The 16,980-nt window shown below is 56.2% G+C and overlaps 2 protein-coding genes across 3 annotated transcripts in view; both read right to left on the minus strand.

The window, feature by feature from the left end:
• POLD1 (DNA polymerase delta 1, catalytic subunit) overlaps positions 1-6,828 on the minus strand; it is a 29,017-nt gene extending 22,189 nt beyond the window's left edge. Inside the window, exon 1 of the mRNA XM_039246802.1 lies at positions 6,764-6,828. The gene's annotated coding sequence lies outside the window, so the exon portion shown is untranslated. The remainder of the gene's footprint in view (positions 1-6,763) is intronic.
• Positions 6,829-8,178: 1,350 nt separating this feature from the next.
• On the minus strand, positions 8,179-15,526 carry NR1H2 (nuclear receptor subfamily 1 group H member 2). 2 transcript variants are annotated; one of them, XM_039249079.1, is made up of 11 exons: positions 15,512-15,526; positions 14,865-14,986; positions 14,621-14,755; positions 13,995-14,056; positions 13,782-13,913; positions 13,117-13,407; positions 12,760-13,034; positions 12,378-12,557; positions 11,618-11,717; positions 9,001-9,209; positions 8,179-8,749 (listed from the first exon to the last, which is right to left on the minus strand). In XM_039249079.1, exons 4-11 carry the CDS (start codon positions 14,035-14,037, stop codon positions 8,603-8,605), a joined length of 1,377 nt encoding a protein of 458 aa, XP_039105010.1. In that variant the 5' UTR covers positions 14,038-14,056; positions 14,621-14,755; positions 14,865-14,986; positions 15,512-15,526; the 3' UTR covers positions 8,179-8,602. The 2 variants fall into 2 exon arrangements, with proteins under 2 accessions (XP_039105010.1, XP_039105001.1); XM_039249070.1 differs by lacking the exon at positions 15,512-15,526 and having other exon boundaries at positions 14,865-15,017.
• Between the last annotated feature and the right edge of the window lie 1,454 nt (positions 15,527-16,980).

A 16,980-nucleotide genomic window follows, 5' to 3' on the forward strand; every position in this document is an offset into this window, starting at 1 on the left:
GGGGCACCTGGGTGGCTCAAGTGCTTGAGCGTCAGACTTTGGCTCAGGTCACTATCTTACAGTTTTTAAGTTCTAACCCCGCATGGAGCTCACTGCTGTCAGAGCGGAGCCTGCTTCATATCCTCCGTCCCCCTCTCTGCTCCTCCCCTACTTGTGCATGCACACCCTCTCTCTCCCACTCAAACATAAATAAAAAAACATTAAAAAAAATAAATAAAAAAGAGCAGGGCCATCTGGGTGGCTCATTCAGTTAAACGTTTGACTCTTGATCTCAGGTCGGGTCTTAATCTCAGGGTCGTGAGTTCAAGCCTCGTGTTCGGCTCTGGGCTGGGGATGAAGCTACTTAAAAATATATATATATTAAAAATAGCTATGCAGGGGCACCTGGGTGGCTCAGCTGGCTGAGCATCCGACTTCGGCTCAGGTCATGATCTCATGGTTTGTGGGTTCAAGCCCCACGTCGGGAACCTGTTTCAAATTCTGGTTCCCTCTCTCAAAAAAAAAAAAAAAAAAAACCCTAAAAAATTAATTAAAAAGAAAATACCTATGCAGAACATTACCAGAAAACTGGACAAATGAAATAAGGATTGCCTTTGAGGTAACAGTATTGCCTCAGGTTAAATGGTTCGATTATGAGAATTTTATCACAGTTCTGTAGGATGTCACTGTTCTGCTAGAGTTTTTGGAGGCCAAGTACCATGATAACTACAACTTGAGAACAGTTCAGCCAAAAAAGAAAAAAATGGGGCACGTGGGAGACTCAGTCGGTTCAGATCCAACTTGATTTAGGCTCAGGTCGTGAGATCGAGCCCCACATCAGGCTCCACACGGAGAGTTGAGCCTGCTTGGGATTCTCTCTCTCCATCTCAAAACAAATTTTAAAAAATGAATAAAGGGGCACCTGGGTTGCTCAGCTGGTTAAGTGTCAGACTCTTGATTCCTGCTCAGGTCATGATCTCACAGGTCATGAGTTCAAGCCCTGCCATGGGCTCTTTGCACTGACAGAGCAGAGCCTGCTTGGGATTCCCTCTTCCTCTCTCTCTCTCAAAATAAATAAATAAACTTAAAAAAATCAATAAACAAAAATAAAAAAGACAGAAAATTTAAAAAGTATATGTGTGTCCAGATAAAGCAAATGACGCAGCATGTTAACAGCTGCTGCATGCAGGCAAAGGGTACGTGGGGGTCCTCTGTTGTGTCTGTCATGCAACTTTCTTTTTTAAATGTTTGTTTATTTTTGAGAGAGAGACAGAGTGTGAGCAGGGGAGGGGGAGAGAGAGAGGGAGGCAGAATTGGAAGCAAACTCCAGGCTGCTATCAGCACAGAAGCCGACGCAGGGCTCGAACCCACGAGCAGCGACTCATGACCTGAGCCGAAGTTGGACACCCAACCGACTGAGCCCCCCAGGGGCCGCTCCATGCAATGCCTATGCATGACAACAGCAATTTTTCAGAGCAAACATTGAGGGGGGTTGCCTAGCTGGCTCAGTTGGTGGAGCCCGCGACTTTTGATCTCAGGGTTGTGAGTTCAAGCCCCATGCTGGGTGTGGAGATTACTTAAAAAAATAAGTGGGGGGGGAAATACATAAAATTTTAAAAATAACATTTTTACAAGGTGTGTGGGAGAATACATATAAGCATGTTTGTTTTTAATGCATAATTCTGGAAAGATAGGTAATAAACTGGTAACACTGGCTTCCTGGGATGGCGGGGACGGGTTGGGGCATTTTTATTGAGATAGAAATCACACCATACGGCCCACATTTCGAGTGTACAGTTTGATGGCTTTTAGTGTATTTAGAGCTGTGTGACCATCACCACGGTCAACCTTAGAGCCTTTTCATCACCCCAAAATGAATCCCCACCCCACCCTTGGCCATCACCCCTCAGCTCAGCCCGCCCCCACCCCACGTTCCCGAGCCCAAAGCAACCACAAACCGACTCTGTCCGTCTCTGGCTTTGCCTATTCTGGGCATTTCCTATACACGGACGCTTCCAATACGCGGCCCTCGGGGTCTGGCCTCTTTCACTTAGGCCGGTGTTTTCCGGCTCCACCGTGAGCAGAACATGTCGGCCCCTCGCTCCTGCTTATGCCCGAGGGTTTCCCCACCGTGTGGCTGCGTCACACCGTGTTTGTCCGTCCGTCCCTCGGGCACACTGGCGGCGTGGGCACCTTTTGCCCACGAGGAACAGTGCTGCTGGGATGGGCGCACACGCGCTTCGCTCGGGCCGAAGGTTCTGCACGGCCTCTCCTTTTACACCTACGGGTAGCGTATCCCTCAGGAAGGAAAAAGCCTGCGGCCTCTGCTCCCGGCGCGCAGGCGGCTGGAGAGATGGAGTTCGGACTTGGGGGGAGAGGCCTGGGTGGGGCGGAGGGGCAACGGCTGGCCGCTGACCATGCAGAGGGGAGGCGGAAGGGGGGCAGTCTGGCCGCCCTTGGTCAGCGGGCTGTTGCCGGGAGGGTGTGATGAGAGGGAAGGTGACTCAGGGAGCAAAATCGAGGTTCCTATGCTAGCTCCCTGTCGTAGTGAGGACAGATTAGGAGGAAAGAAGCCCCGTGTCCCCTCCCAGCTGCCCTGGCGCAGGACAGGAGCTGGGGAAGCACGGCGCCCTCTCCTTCTCTCCAACCGTCACTGGCAAATAGAGGAGGCTGAGTGCCCCGCTGCTTTCTGTGACACTCCCTCCCTCGGGGTTCCTGTCCCATCTCTATCTGATGGCTTTCCCTGCCACCTCTACACCACTGATCACGCTTGCCTTCCCGTCCCCAGATGCGCGACCCAGCTGCTCACTGTGCAGTCTGTAGGCAACTCGCACTCCCAAGCCGGGCCCCTCCTCTCCCCCCGCCCCGACCTGCTCCTTGCACCCGTCTCAGCACCCCAGTTCAGTAAAGGGCAATTCCCACCAGGCCAAGCACCTCGGAGTCACCCCATCTTCTTTCTTCCCCTCATAACATACTCTTGTTCCGCCTGCCCACGACCTGAGTCTCAGCACTTCCCAGCCCCTGCAGGCTCCCAGCCCGGGTCCCTCGGTTCTCCAAGATTGTTGGTGTCTTTATTTTGTGCACTGCTTTTTGTCTGTCTCCCCCTGCTGGAGCCAGAGCCCAGCGCGGGCAGGGATCTGGTCTGTTTTGTCACTCAGTGTCTGCACAGTGGATGGCACACAGCAGGCGCTGGAGAACGAGGTGCTGAATGAATGAGGAGCTCCCCCCCGCCGCCCGCAGTGTATTCTTCACACAGCAACCAGAGGGATCCCGTACAAATATGCGAGGTCATCCCATCCCTCCTCCCCTCAGAACTGGCCCCTGGGTCCCATCTCATGCAGAGCTAAAGCAAAGTCCTCTGGCTGGCCCCCAGCACCCTGCACAATCACCCCCTTCCCTTTTAGACATTAACTCCTGCCCTCTTCCCCTTGTTCACTTGGCTCCAGTTGCCTGCCTCCTCTCTGTTCCCTGAACATGCCAGGCTTGGTCCTACCTCAGGACCTTTGCACAAGCCATTCCCACTGCCCGACTCTTTCCTGGATGTCCCCATGGCTTCCTCCCTCCCTCCTTTAGATTTTTACTCAAATGTCACCTTCTCAGTGAGGCCTGTTTTTAAGACTTTCATTTATTTACTAAATTTTTTTTTAAGATTTATTTATTTTGAGAGACAGCATGTGAGCAGAGGAGTAGCAGAAAGAGAGAGGGAAACAGAGAGAATCCCAAGCAGGCCCCGGTGCTGCCAGCACAGAGTGCAATGTGGGACTGGGACTCATGAAACTGAATGAGATCAAGACCTGAACCAGTATCAAGAGTCGGACACTTAACTGAGTCACTCTGGCGCCCCTGACCCGTTTTTGGGGAGCTCACATTGTGAAGCAGTGCTGGGTTGGGTGCACCTGGGCAATAAGGGAAGTAGTACCAGGTGCCCTGGGTGCCCCGAGGGGCCGCCGACTGTCCTGGAAGAGCTGACCTAGGACTGAGTCTCTGCGGACAGAGGACTTAGGTGGCTGAGAAAAGGAGGGGGGTGGTGCCACCCAGCAAACACATCCCAAAGCCAGGCCCTGTGCTGGACAAGGCTGAGGACGCGGAAAAGCGGGGGAGTCAGACACAGGCCCAGATGGTCGCTGGCCTGTGATAAGGGTAGTGAGAGTCAGGGAGCCCAGAGGAGGGACGAGACCAAAGCATGAAAAGCATGTAGTTTTCCGGAAGCGGGGGGGTGGGGGGGGAGGGCAGAGTGAAAAGTTACTTTTGCAATTATTTAATCTTTCCCTCTCTAGATGTGTGGGAGCCAGGGCACAGGGGTGAGCAAGCAGAAGAACCCATCTCCGGCCTGTCTCCTCTGCTGGGCAGAGAGCAGTTCACCCCTGTACCTCGCCAGATACCCCTGCAGGCCGGCAGGCTGCGGTGCTGACTCACAGTGGGGCTCTGGGACACGCCTGCCTGTCTTTGAACCCTCCAAGCTAGCTGTGCCGCCTCGGGCAGGTAGCTTCACCTTTCTGGGCCTTGGCTCTAGTCACTGTGTGAGTGGGTGACAGCACCTGCCTCGGGAGATATCGTGAAGATTCTGTGAGCTTCTTCCTTCGTCCTGTGTCCTAGGCACTCACTCTTCAGGGAGCAGCAGGCACAGCAGGAGACAAGACAGAATCCCCTTCCCCATAGTCTTCATTGGGCATTGCGGGACGGACAGGGGACAAGATGAATGGGGGCGCCTGGGTGGCTCAGCCGGTTGAGCTTCCGACTTCGGCTCAGGTCATGATCTTGCGGTTTGTGGGTTTAAGCCCCGCGTCGGGCTCTGTGCTGACGCTCAGAGCCTGGAGCCTGCTTCGGATTCTGTGTCTCCCTCTCTCTCTGCCCCTCCCCTGCTTGCTCTCTGTCTCTCTCTAAAATAAACAAACATTAAAAAAATTTTTTTTAAACAGGCCTCACTGGGGGCCCCCAGCTGGCTCAGTAGGTGGAGCATGTGACTCTTGACCTGAGGGTTGTGAGTTTAAGCCCCCACACTGGGTGTTGAGATTACTTAAAACTAAAAATCTTAAAACTTAAAAAAAAAAAAAAAGCCTCAGATCATGATTTCATGGTTGGTGAGTTTAAGTCCTGCGTCAGGCTCTGCACTGACAGCACGGAGCCTGCTTGGGATTCTCTTTCCCTTTCTCAAAATAAATAAATAAACTTAAAAAAAAAAAATTCAGGGGTCAGGGTCTCACTCCAGTTAGGGTCCCAGCGTCACTCACACGGTGTCCGGAACGCAGGCCACTTCAAGGTGTGGCACTTTAGACTCCTGAGTGTCACCCACCCCACAAGTATTCCCAAGCCCCTGAAGCTTCCTTCTCTCGCTTCCCAAAGACTAGTGCTGCCCTGTTTTGGCTCAGAGCACTCTGGATTCAGATCTCCTGGCCTCCCCCCAACCAAACTGAATTATCATTGGCTCCCCAGTGCCAGCAAAGTCCCTGCCATGAGAGCAGGTGAATGAAAGAGGGACTGAAGACGGAGGGAAAAGCAGCACAGGAGAAGGGAGCAGCGCAGAAAGGAGCAGCGCAGGAGAAGGGAGCAGCATCGCAAAGGTCTCTGGTAGGAAAGGAGCATCTCTAAGCGACAAGAGGCCTGCGTGTGAGACACAGCCAAGGGCGGGGGAGGGCAGGTAACCACAGGCTCCTGGCATGGGTGGGGTTATGAAGCAGAGAAGATGACATCACCCTGCCCCTCTCTAAACCCTGCCCACTCACCGCCACTTGAGCGGTGCCCCAAATCTGCCCTGCCTCCACCTTCTCCATCAGCCAAACCACACACCCCAGCCACCTGAGCTCTTCCTTACACCCCCGCGTCCTGCTGGCTCCAACCCCAAAGACAACCTGAGGCTGACAGATAGCACTGGGGTCTGAGCCACTGTCCCCTGGTCTCCCAGCTGGCCTTCCTCCTTGCTTTCCTGTTCCCACTACAATCCCATCTTCAATCAGCACCCAGGGACTTTTCCCTAAACGCAGGGTGGGCCAGGTCGCTCTGCTGCTCAAAACCTCCCCTGGCTCCCTGTGGGACCTGGAATGAGAGCCAAAGCCCACGGCAACGTTGGCAAGGATCGGGTTCTCCATCATGCCTCCAACCTGGCCTGTTTCCTTGGCTCCAGCTACAAACAGGCCAAACTCCTTCCCACCTCAGGGCCTTTGCGCCTGATGGTCCCGCTGTCCAAACCTTTCTTTACATGGCTGACTTCTCTGTCAAATGTCACTTCTCCAGAGAGAGGATTTTTGATCACTGCAGCTAAAGAATTTAGCTTTATTTCACTTCGGATAAGATACCAAGCCCCGAAAGCATTGCTTTACCGTTATTACTTATCACTTGTCTACTGTTTGTCTTCTCCTGAGCCAACGACTTTCTCTGACTTGTTCGGGCTGTAGCCTCTGCTTCTAGAATGGTGCCTGGCATAGAATACTCAATATTTAGTGAATAAGGGGTAGCACATGCCACCACGTGCACCAATTCAGTCTTCCACTGCGTCCGGGATCCTGCCGCCCCAAAGATCCTCCAGGGCACATCCCCCGGCTCACCCAGGGGCCAGATGCCCAGCACAAGAGCCCCCCGCATCCCGAGGGGCCCCCCCAACCCCAGTCATCTTCCTGCGCGCCCCCACGCACGCGCCCAGAACCACTGGCCCTTCCCCCTCTACCGCGCGCCCTCCCCCCGCCACGGCCCGCTTCGCAACCCTTCTCTCAGGCCTACATGCCCGGCTCCTCCACCCTCCTTCCCTGCCAAGTCGAATCCCTGCAATCCCCCTTCTGCCCCTACTCACCCGCTTCAAACAGCGTTTCCCGCCACAGCCTACGCCGCCGTGACCCCTGACTCCGGCGCGCGCAGGCTCAGATCCACCGCGCGCCGCGCCGGGCCACGCCCCCACCGCCCAAGTAGGGCGAGAACACGCCCCGACACGCCTTTGAGCCACGCCCCTCCCCTCGACTGGAACTAGGCCACGCCCCGTCCTCCCAACTTAGGATGTCGCCTCTTCCCATTTTGCATAAATTCTCGCCAAACCCCGCCCCGCCTTGAGAGGTGCGACTCCCCCCAAGCCACGCCCCCTCCGGCCGTAGCTCCGCGGCTCCTGCTCTCCGTGCGCGCGGCCGTGCGACCTGCCCCGGTCCCCCCGGCCCCGCCTCCCCGCCCGCGAGAGCCTCGCGCGCATCCTCGGCTCGCACGCCTGCTTTCAGCGGGAGGCCAAGTCGAGAGGACACCTTGCGCACTGTCCTTTCCGCTGGCGGAAGGGCTGACGTCTGCCCTCCCCGCGTAGGGGAGGTCCGCTCAGTTCTGTCTCACGACCTCGGGTTCCCCACCTGTAGACTAGACTTTCCGCAGGACGGGCACACCCGGGGGCGCCAGGCACACTGCTTGGAACTAGCCATTTCCCCGTCACCTTCCCCCGAACCCCTCGAAAAAGCACACCTTTCAGTACCCAGCCCGCCCCCCAAGCAACACTCCCTTCACTCTTGGCCAGGACTGTCCATCCAGCTCACCTCCGTGAGCCCTCGGGAGCCTGGCACAGGGGAAGGAGGGACTGAGGTGTCCACAGCCCGTCCTTCCTCTGAAATCACCAGAGCCTCTCACCTTCCAGACTTGGCATGTGCCCTCCCCTCAATTTGGGGACCCAGCCCCCTTGTGTGGTTTAGGTGCCCCCTGGGACATGATCTCCCTGTGAAGACTTGCCGCCTCCTACGTCTGGGCTGCCACACTGCAGCTCACTGCCCCGTTAAAGCCCCTATTCCCTTCCGTTCTAGCTGCCCCCCCCCTCCCCGCCGCCAGCCCTGACTGGTGGCCACCGCCCAGGAAGGGCTTTATCTTGTTCTCCGGTGTTTCCAGTGCCTGAAATTCTGTTTGCCACACAGTGAGTGCCCTGTACACACTTGTTACACGAACATCTGCATCCTGGGCCAGCACGGTGCCCAGGGGCTTCAGGAAACATTTGTGGCCTGAGAGCCTGACCCTTCATCCACTTAAATTCTCTGTCCTTCGGCAGCCTCCAACTCACCTGGTCCAGGGAGATGACGCCAGGGCTGTCAGCCTCTCCTGGACACCCCACCCCCACCCCATCACCCGGTCACGTGGCCCTGAACCCTCCGCCAGCGTAGCAACACAAGGTTCAGGGAGCTGGTGTCCACGAAGTCGCTGACATCCCATCCCCCGCACACCTTGGACTCACGCTGGCTCAGGGCAGGTTTCTAGTCGTTTATTTTCCTGTTTTTGTCTTTTTTTAGTTTTTATTAAATAAAAGGAACAGAGGGAGGGGGGCCTGCGGTTTCTCAGGCTGGAAGGGAGAGCCACAGGCCCCCCACTCCCTCTGCTCAAGGTGCACTGCGCAGTGAGCTTGTGGTGTAAGCTGGGTGGGGAGGGCAGCCGGTAGTGCTAGGAGGGTCGGGGTCGGGACCTAGGACCCACCCAGCCCTCCCAGGAAGACTCAGTGGGCAGGGAGGGAGCCCCCTGGACCCTGGCGGGGGCTCGCCCGAGGGACTGGTGGGCCAGGGCTTGTGCTATAAGCCGCAAGGTGGGACCCCAGGCCCACTCCTGGCCTCTCCAGGAGGAAGGGGCAACAACGTCCATGCGTTGGAGGGGGCAGGGCTGTGGGGCAGGGCGGCCAGGCCCCTCACTCGTGGACGTCCCAGATCTCAGACAGCAGAGGCGGCAGCTTCTTGTCCTGGAGCCTCAGGGCAAAGACCTGCTCTGAGTGCACAGAACTCAGTGTGCGCAGGCTCACAAGTTTCATTAGCATCCGGGGGAAGCGCAGCTGGTCCTGCAGGGGGGTGGCGGCGGGGGGAACAGGAGGGAGGCAGGCTCTGGTCAGCATCCCCACCACCACCAGTGTAGGCTGGCCAGGGCAGAGGCCTGAGGCCTGAGGCCAGACTTTGCCAAGAGGGCACCAGCCGGGGCTCAGGGCGCTACCAGAGAAGCCGGGCAGCAGGTGTAGCAGCCAGGGCCCAGCTGTGACCCCACATGGGGCCTTCCTGTCCCCGCCAGGGCCCTGGGAGGGGCGGGGCCGCGTACCTGCGGCCTCTTGATGCGCGTGTACGAGAGCAGGGCCTCCACGTAGGGCTGCTGCAGGGCCTCCACGCGGCTCGGCTCCTGCACGTTGGGCCGGTCAGCGGAGAAGATGTTGATGGCAATGAGGAGGGCGTACTCGGCGTCGTCCAGGCCCAGCCGCCGCATGGCCCGGGAGAACTCGAAGATGGGGTTGATGAACTCCACCTGCAGGCCTGTGGGGCGGGAGGCCCGGCCGTAAGCTCCCCCCCGGCCCCGCTGTGGCCCCGGCCCCGGCCCCTGACGCCGCTCGCTGTCAGCGGGCTCAGGGACACGGCAGCAATTCTAGCGTTTTGGTCCCTTCTGTTCCCCCGTGGCCCCCACCCGGGTGCCTGGCATGTGGGAAGTGTGCCCTAACCCTTGCCTGAATAAAGGGATAAGTGATGAGCACGAACACTCATTCAGTATTTTCTGCTACCTCATTCCTACCTTCGCCTCCTTCCTGACCTCCCTGGTTCTCTCCTAAGGAACAGGAAACATTTTTATTGTTTTTTTTGTTTTGTTTTTTTGTTTGCATTTATTTATCTCTGAGAGAGACAGACAGCCTGAGTAGTGGAGGGTCAGAGAGAGAGGGAGACACAGAATCCAAAGCACAGAGCCCGATGTGGGGCTCGAACCCATGAACCATGAGATCATGACCTGAGCCAGAGTCGGGACGCTTAACCGACTGAGCCCCCTACGCGCCCTAAAGGAAACATTTTTTTTTTTTTTAAATGTTTTATTTATTTCTAGGAGAGAGAGAGACAGCGTGAGCAGGGGAGGGTCAGAGAGAGAGGGAGTCACAGACTGAAACAGGCTCCAGGCTCTGAGCTGGCAGTCAGCACAGAGCCCGATGCGGGGCTCGAACCCACGAACCGCGAGATCATGACCTAAGCGAAAGTCGGCCGCTTAACCAACTAAGCCACCCAGGCGCCCTTAAAGGAAACATTTTTAAACCTATGTCACATTGTGTCACCCCTGTGGTGGCTTCCATTGCTCAGAGTAAGGCCTGAACTCATCCCCAAGAGTGGCTCATTCATTCATTTATCAAACTTTACTGAGCACCTACTATGTGGCAGGTCCCGGGGTAGAGCTGTTTCTAAGACAAGGCCTCCCCTCCCGCGGGGCTTGCACTTGGGGGCTGAGGGAGCCGACAGGAGGCACACATGTAACTAAACCATCCAGTCTGTGAGCTGGATCAAGGCGACACAAGGAAGGGTAATGAGGGGCATCGAGAAGCAAATCAACATCGTGGACAGGTGGCCTGTGTACGGTGATGCTGTAGAAAGGCCGCACTACAGGGGGACCTTTGAGAATCCACCAGAAGGAGGGGAGGGGAGGAGTCCCGAGGATGTTTTGAGAGTTCCAGGCGGGCACCACCTGTCTGTCTTTCCCAGGATGGGGCAGCTTTCTGGGCCTCGAGATTTCCAAATGTGCAAACTGCAAAGGTCCCACGCAAATCAGGATGAGGCGGTCGCCCATGTTGGCCGAGCAACTGCAAACGCCTGAGGCAGGAGCCCGTCTGGTGGGTTCAAGTAAAAAGGAGGAGGCCAGTGTGGCTGGAGGAAGGTGAGCAAAGGGAGGTGGGGGCAGAGAGGCCCCTTTGAGCCTGTGAGAAATGGCCAGGACTCTGGCTTTTCTCCCACTGAGCCGGGAGCCACGCAGTGTAGTGAGCAGGGGAGGGACGTGAGCTGACTTGCTATGAATAGGACCCTTCTGACTGCTGTGAACCGAACACTCTGGAGAATCCAGTGAGGGGCCTCGACGATGTCCCAGGGAGAGGTACTGGAGGGGAGGATGGGGGGAAATGGTAGTACCCCAACCTTCTCACCAGCCTCCCTTTGTTCCAGATGCCTGGGCCTCCTTGTATTCCCTTAACATCATCCAGCTCTTCCCCGACCTCAGGACCTTTGTACATGCTGAGCCCTGCCAGAAACATTCTCCCTGCCCAGCGCTCTGCTGCCACACTCATACTCAAAGGGGGCTGGGTTAGGGGAAGGGAAGAAGATGGGGTTAGGAAAATGCAGAGGTGCCCCAGGAAGAGATGATGGGGAAGAGGTGGACTCACAAACAGAGGCAAGAGCCTGACGGAAAACAAGGCCTTCTTGGTACATGAGGTTCCCTGGTGGAAAAGGTGGGCAGTGCTACCCCTCCATTCCCTTTTCCTAGTCAATACATCGCACCCCTCAGGCCTCGGTTCAACTGCACTTCCTCCAGAAGCCCAATGCCTAGGTCACATCCCCAGGTAAGCGCTCTCGGATGGCAAGGACCTACCCTGTACAGTCGCTCAGGGTGCATACCTCACAACGGACTGAGACGCGACCTCTCTCCAGTGACACCACATTTGGGGAGGAGGGAGTGTCTTTTCTTAATTCCTATCAAGATGCCCCACGTGACAGCACAGACTGTCTCATCCTGCACAGCATCCCAGCGGACACACTCAACAATACATACACTTTTATCTCATTTCGAGGCTAGCTCACGCTGCCGCTTTGCAGATAAAGAGATAGAGGATCAGACAAGAACAGGATGGCCTGAGGTCTCCCACCAGGAGGGGCCCAGCGGGGGCGCCGCCCTGCACCCCCCCCGCCGCCCCCCGCCGTACCTGCGCGGTGGAAGTCATCCTTGCTGTAGGTGAAGTCTTTCAGGAAAGTGATGCACTCCGTCTCGTGGTTGTAGCGTCTGGCCGTCTCTAGCAGCATGATCTGCGCGCGGCAGGGGGAGGAGTAGGCAGGGGCGCCCACGCGTCCCTGTGACCCTGCAGCCCCTGGTCTCTCCTCTCTTGGCCCGTGGGGGCCCTACTCTTGCCAGAACCATCTCTCAGCCCTCTGCCCCCAACCTCGTCCCCTCAGTGAGCCCAGCCTGCGGTCAGCACGCCAGACACCCCAGGCGCTCCCTCCTCAAGGTTTAGCACCCACGGCGCCCTCCACTCAGGAGACTCTCCCCAGGTGGCTGCGAGGCATGGGGACAGGCGTGCTTTGTTCACCGCCACGTGTCCAGGACTTGGAACGGAGCCTGGGGTCCGCTAGCAACTCAATACTTATTTGTTACTGTTGCTTTGGTTTAAATGTCAACTCTCCTCTGAATAGCCTTTTCAGCACATTCTTTAAAGTGCGTTCTCCCAGCCCCATCCTTAACTTTTCTCAGCCTCAGCCCATTTCCTTTTTCTCCTTGGCTCATGAGAGGCTCTGATTCTCTGCTGAGTATTTTGACATTCCCCCGTAGGACACAGTCCCTGCGAGGGCAACAGCCGCAGGGGTCTCGCTCGTCCCCAGTCCCTCAACATCTGTCCTAAGGCTTTTCCCGGGGGTTCCTCGTGGGCATGAAGGAAGGGCCGCGTTGAGGATGGGCAGGCTGCCCGTTACCTCAATGGTAGACGCCTTCAGGAGGGCGATCTGGTCCTCGCGGCCCAGCTGCAGGAAGCCAGGCACCTGTTTGGCGAAATCCACAATCTCCTGGACGGAAATGATGGCTAACTCCGTGAAGTGGGCAAAACGCTGCTGACGGGCATCACGAGACTGGGGGTCCGCGCCCAGGGGCCAGGGCTAGGGACAAGGGGGTCAAGGTTACTCTCGGACTCCTTGAGGCCCAGGAGACACCTTGAAGCAAAGACTGCGCCCGAGGAGACCTTCCTCTCCAAGGCCCTGCCTTCTGGAGCGTCGTTCCCTCCCCATGCCCTGGGCCCCAGCCCTGATGGCTCTACCCAACCGGCCTCACCACCCTTCATGGCCACGGGAGGGGCCGTACCGTGACTTTGGGCTGGTCGGAGAAGGAGCGTTTGTTGCACTGCAGCTGGGCCGCCACCAACTGCTGGATCATGAGTTCCTGCGCGGCTGTTAACTGGACACCCTCGCCTTCCCCGGAGCCCTGGCCACCTCCGTCAGACCCTCCAGGGGAAGCCCCAGGCCCGGAGGCTGAGCTGCTGCCGCCCGCTGGCCCCACAGGTGACTGCTGCTGCTGCTGCTGTTGCTGCTGCTGCTTCCGAATCTTCTTCTTTCGGATCTGTTCTTCCGACAGGACGCCTGTTCGGGAGACACAGGCCTCAGCAGAGGCCCCAGGGCCCGGCGCGGGCCAGGCAGGCACGGCGCCCTCCCCGGCACTCACACTGCTCTCTCATCCCGGCCTCCTTGCACTTGCGCAGCCGGCACTGCTGGCACTTGCGCCGCATGAAGGCGTCCATCTGGCAGGTTCCGCCGCCCCGGCAGGCGTAGCGCCGGGCCCCGCCTCGGACCACGCTGCGCCGGAAGAAGCCCTTGCAGCCTTCGCAGCTGAGCACGTTGTAGTGGAAGCCGGAGGCCTTGTCCCCACACACGCGGCACAGCTCGTGGCCCAGCATCTTCGGAGCCGGGCCCTTCTTTCGCTTGCGTTCTGGTTCCTCCGCCGGGTCTGGGACGACTGGAGGGGGCGGACAGAAGCCGTGAGAGAGACATAGCCACCAAAAGAAACAGCAGCCAGAGGGTCATCCCGATGACCGAGAGGACGCAGGAGCCAGCGTACAGGGGTGACCGGGGAGATGGCAATTCAGAAGGAAAGATGTGTGAACCCCAAAAATCAAATAACAACAAAAGGTGTCAAGTAGGAAAGAAATGCACTCACAGGCAAAGCAAGGGAAAGAAAAGAATAAGAAGTGTCAAGAAGGAATGGAAGAAAAAAGAACCAACAGGGAACTGGGGCCTCCCGTCCTCATTTTTGATCCTTCTCCCTTCCTAGATCTCCCCACAAGCCCCCTCCCCCCCGTACCCACCCTGAGCCCCTGTCCCCCATCTCACCCTCGCTACAGGCTGAGTGGGCCCAGTCATCGCCTGGGACATCAGGGTCTGGACCCACAGGCCACAGCTCAGGGCCCTCCTCCTTTATAGCTGGTGAAGAAGAGGGGGCGCTGGGTTGAGGCGGGCCATTTCCTGGGAGAGGGAAGCACAGTGAGTTTCTCCTGCCAAGTGTGCGAAGGGGGTAGGGACTGGGCTGGCAAAGGGGTCGCTCACCAGGCAAGGGGGTGTCCAGGGAACTGGTGGTGGGGGTGGACATGGTGGAGTCACGGAGCAACCTGCAGAATGTAGGGCGCCTGAGAGCCTTGTGGGGCCAGGGAGGGTCAGGTAAGACCAGCCCGTCATGCTAGAGGCACCTCTTTCTTCCATCTTTCTAGACTCCTCCTTTAGGACACACAGACCCCGCCCTAGAGCCCTGCCAGCCTCTCCTCCCATTCTGACAGACCCCACCCACTGTTGCTCCAGATCTTGGGGGGGGGAGGGGGTCTCCGGCCCTGCCCTTATCTAGACCCCGCCTCTCCTTTAGGCTCCACCCACTCCGGATCCTGCCCACTCCCTTTTCAGGTACTGCCCTTTCTGCTTCAATCATATTCCGCCCTAACTTCCTCCTCCCACCAAGTTTTCACCCAACGTACTCTTACTCCCCACTTTTGCAGAGGAAGCACCCCCAACTCCCATTCTGACCCCACCTCCTCCCCATGCTCCGCCCCATCTTTTCCTTCTAGGTCCCGCCCAACCCTTGTAGGTTGCACGCTCCCTCCACCCACAATGCTCCGCCCCACCATTTTGCCCCGCCCCATCGGTACCGCCTCCACCTCCTCCCATCACGCTCCGCCCCATACCTCGCTCCAGGTCCCGCCCCTCTCCGAACACCAGTGGGGGGCGGGGCTCATGGCTGCGCGCGAGGGTCCCGTGGGCCGCCTCTCGCGGGGGTCTCCTACTCCCGTTGCCGTGGAAACAGCCGGAGACAGCACGAGCTACGGAAGGGGGGAAGGAGAGAAAGGGGGCTGAGCGGGGGCAGCGCGGGGAACGCCGGGAAGCGCCGGGCCCGGTACGCCTCCCGCATCTTCCCATACTCCAGTGCACCTGCCTCCGTCCCCTTGCTCTGCCTCTCTTCCTCCTCCTCTGAATCCCCTGGCACGCCGCCGCTTCTCGGATCCCCTCAAAAGTAACTTCGCCACTTCTTCCGGCAACCCCACCGTGCGTCACTTTAGGAAAGGGGAGGGTAGTCAGGAGTGACGGACTTCCGGTCCGCCTAGGACTAGCCAAATCGGCTGCCCCGCACGGAAGTCGTGTAGTCACCGGAAGTCTACCGTCCAGGGTAGCTCCGCTGGGGCCGGGCAGAAGAGTTCCGGACCAGCTCAATCAAACCTAGAGCCGGAGGGGAGTGTGGTCAGTCCTAAACCTTCCGGCCCGAGCTGGGCGGCTTTAACTCCTCTCTGTGCCTCTCTGGGCTTGCGGCCCAGGATTGACTCGGCAGAAATTTCCCCACCTATAGTTCCTGTTCGCACGCGGCCGATTTGAAGCATGTCTGTCCTTTTTTGGCTGTTAAACTAGTTTTCTGATTTTAGAGGCGCGCTGCTTACTGGTTTTAAATAAATTTAATCACAAACCTAGATCCAGAAAAAGTATATTTAAAACAGAATTTGTTGATAAGAAGAGTTAAAAAAAAAAAAAGGCATAGGCTTCTCATACCGAAACGAGAAAAACAATAGCTTTTAAAGAAAACTCACAGAGTCGCCTGAGTGGCTCAGTCGGTTAAGCGGCCAACTTCAGCTCAGGTCATGACCTCGCAGTTCATGAGCTCGAGCCCTTCTGTGCCGACAGCTCGGAGCCTGGAGCCTACCTCGATTCTGTGTCTCCCTCTCTGTCTCTCTGCCTCTCCCCCACTTGGACTCTCGCTCTCAAAAATAAACATTTTAAAAATATTTTTTTAATAAAGAAAACTCTCAGTATTTGAATAGGTAGAAGGAAATTGTTCCAAAGTCTTTCCCTGTTGATAATCAGATCTATATTGATTATATACCCATTTTTTAAAACTGGAATGTATGAGCCATGCTCTTTTACAGTTTGTTTTGTCCATTCCCACGTGGCCTTGAAACTGGAATTGGAGCATGTTACCAATAAAAGGAGTGATTACATGGACATGGGGTTCAGGAAAGGGCTGAACTTTTGTCTGTCACTTCCTGGCTGTGTGATGTTGAGTGGAGCTATTTACCCTCCCCGTTCCTCAGTTTCCTCTTCTAAACTGGGACCAATAGGGGCGCCATTTGGTTAAGTGTCCAACTTTGGCTCTGGTCATGATCTCAAAGTTTGTGAGCTGGAGTCCCTGGTCGGGCTCTGTGCTGACAGTCAGAGTCTGGAGCCTGCGTCAGAATCTGTGTCTCCCTCTCTCTCTGCTGCCACCCTGGTCGTGTTCTCTCTCTTTCTCTCTCTCTCTCTCAAATAAATAAGCATTTAAAAAATTTAAACTGAAACCAACGAGAGTTCATTCACTGGGTTGTCATTATGATTAAATTAGGTACAAGGCATGAACCAGGCCAAGTTCAAACAAGGATCCTAATATGCCAGAACTGTTTTTTCTTTCTTTGTTTTTTTAAGTTTACTTACTTACTTCGAGAGAGAGAAAGTGTGAGAGGGGGAGGGGTAGAGAGAGAGGAAGAGAGTGCTCGCTTCAGCAGCACATATACTAAAAATGAGAGAGGAAGAGAGAAAGAGAATCCAGAGCAGGCTCTTCACTGTCAGTGCAGAGCCCCATGCACGGCTTGAACTCATGAACCATGATATCATGGCCTGAGCTGAAGTTGGATGCCTAACTGACTGAGCCACCCAGGTGCCCTTTCACTGTGGTTTTAATGGCTAACTTCTATTTCTTTTTATCACAGATAATGTGTAACGTGTAACTCTGCTTTTACTCTTCTGAAGTGAAATCCAAAGATAATATAGCTGAACTGTATCCCCAGCAACAAACTACCATTTACTTCACCTACTACAACACAAAGATGTATAAATAGAAGCTAATAAATAGAACTAATAAAGTGATACCTACTTCAACATAGGGGCACAAGAGACACAATTAGGCAGTCAGATCTTACTTCAAAAGACAGAATTATTGAAAATTTAAAAGCAACAGAGCAGTCTTAACAGAGGGGAGCTGGATCATCAGCTCAAAGGCCTCAGGCAGCATTGCCGTGGGGGACAT

The sequence above is a fragment of the Hyaena hyaena genome, unplaced genomic scaffold (genome assembly GCF_003009895.1).
Source record: "Hyaena hyaena isolate Hyena2069 unplaced genomic scaffold, ASM300989v1 scaffold_9, whole genome shotgun sequence".
Taxonomy (NCBI): Eukaryota; Metazoa; Chordata; class Mammalia; order Carnivora; family Hyaenidae; genus Hyaena; species Hyaena hyaena.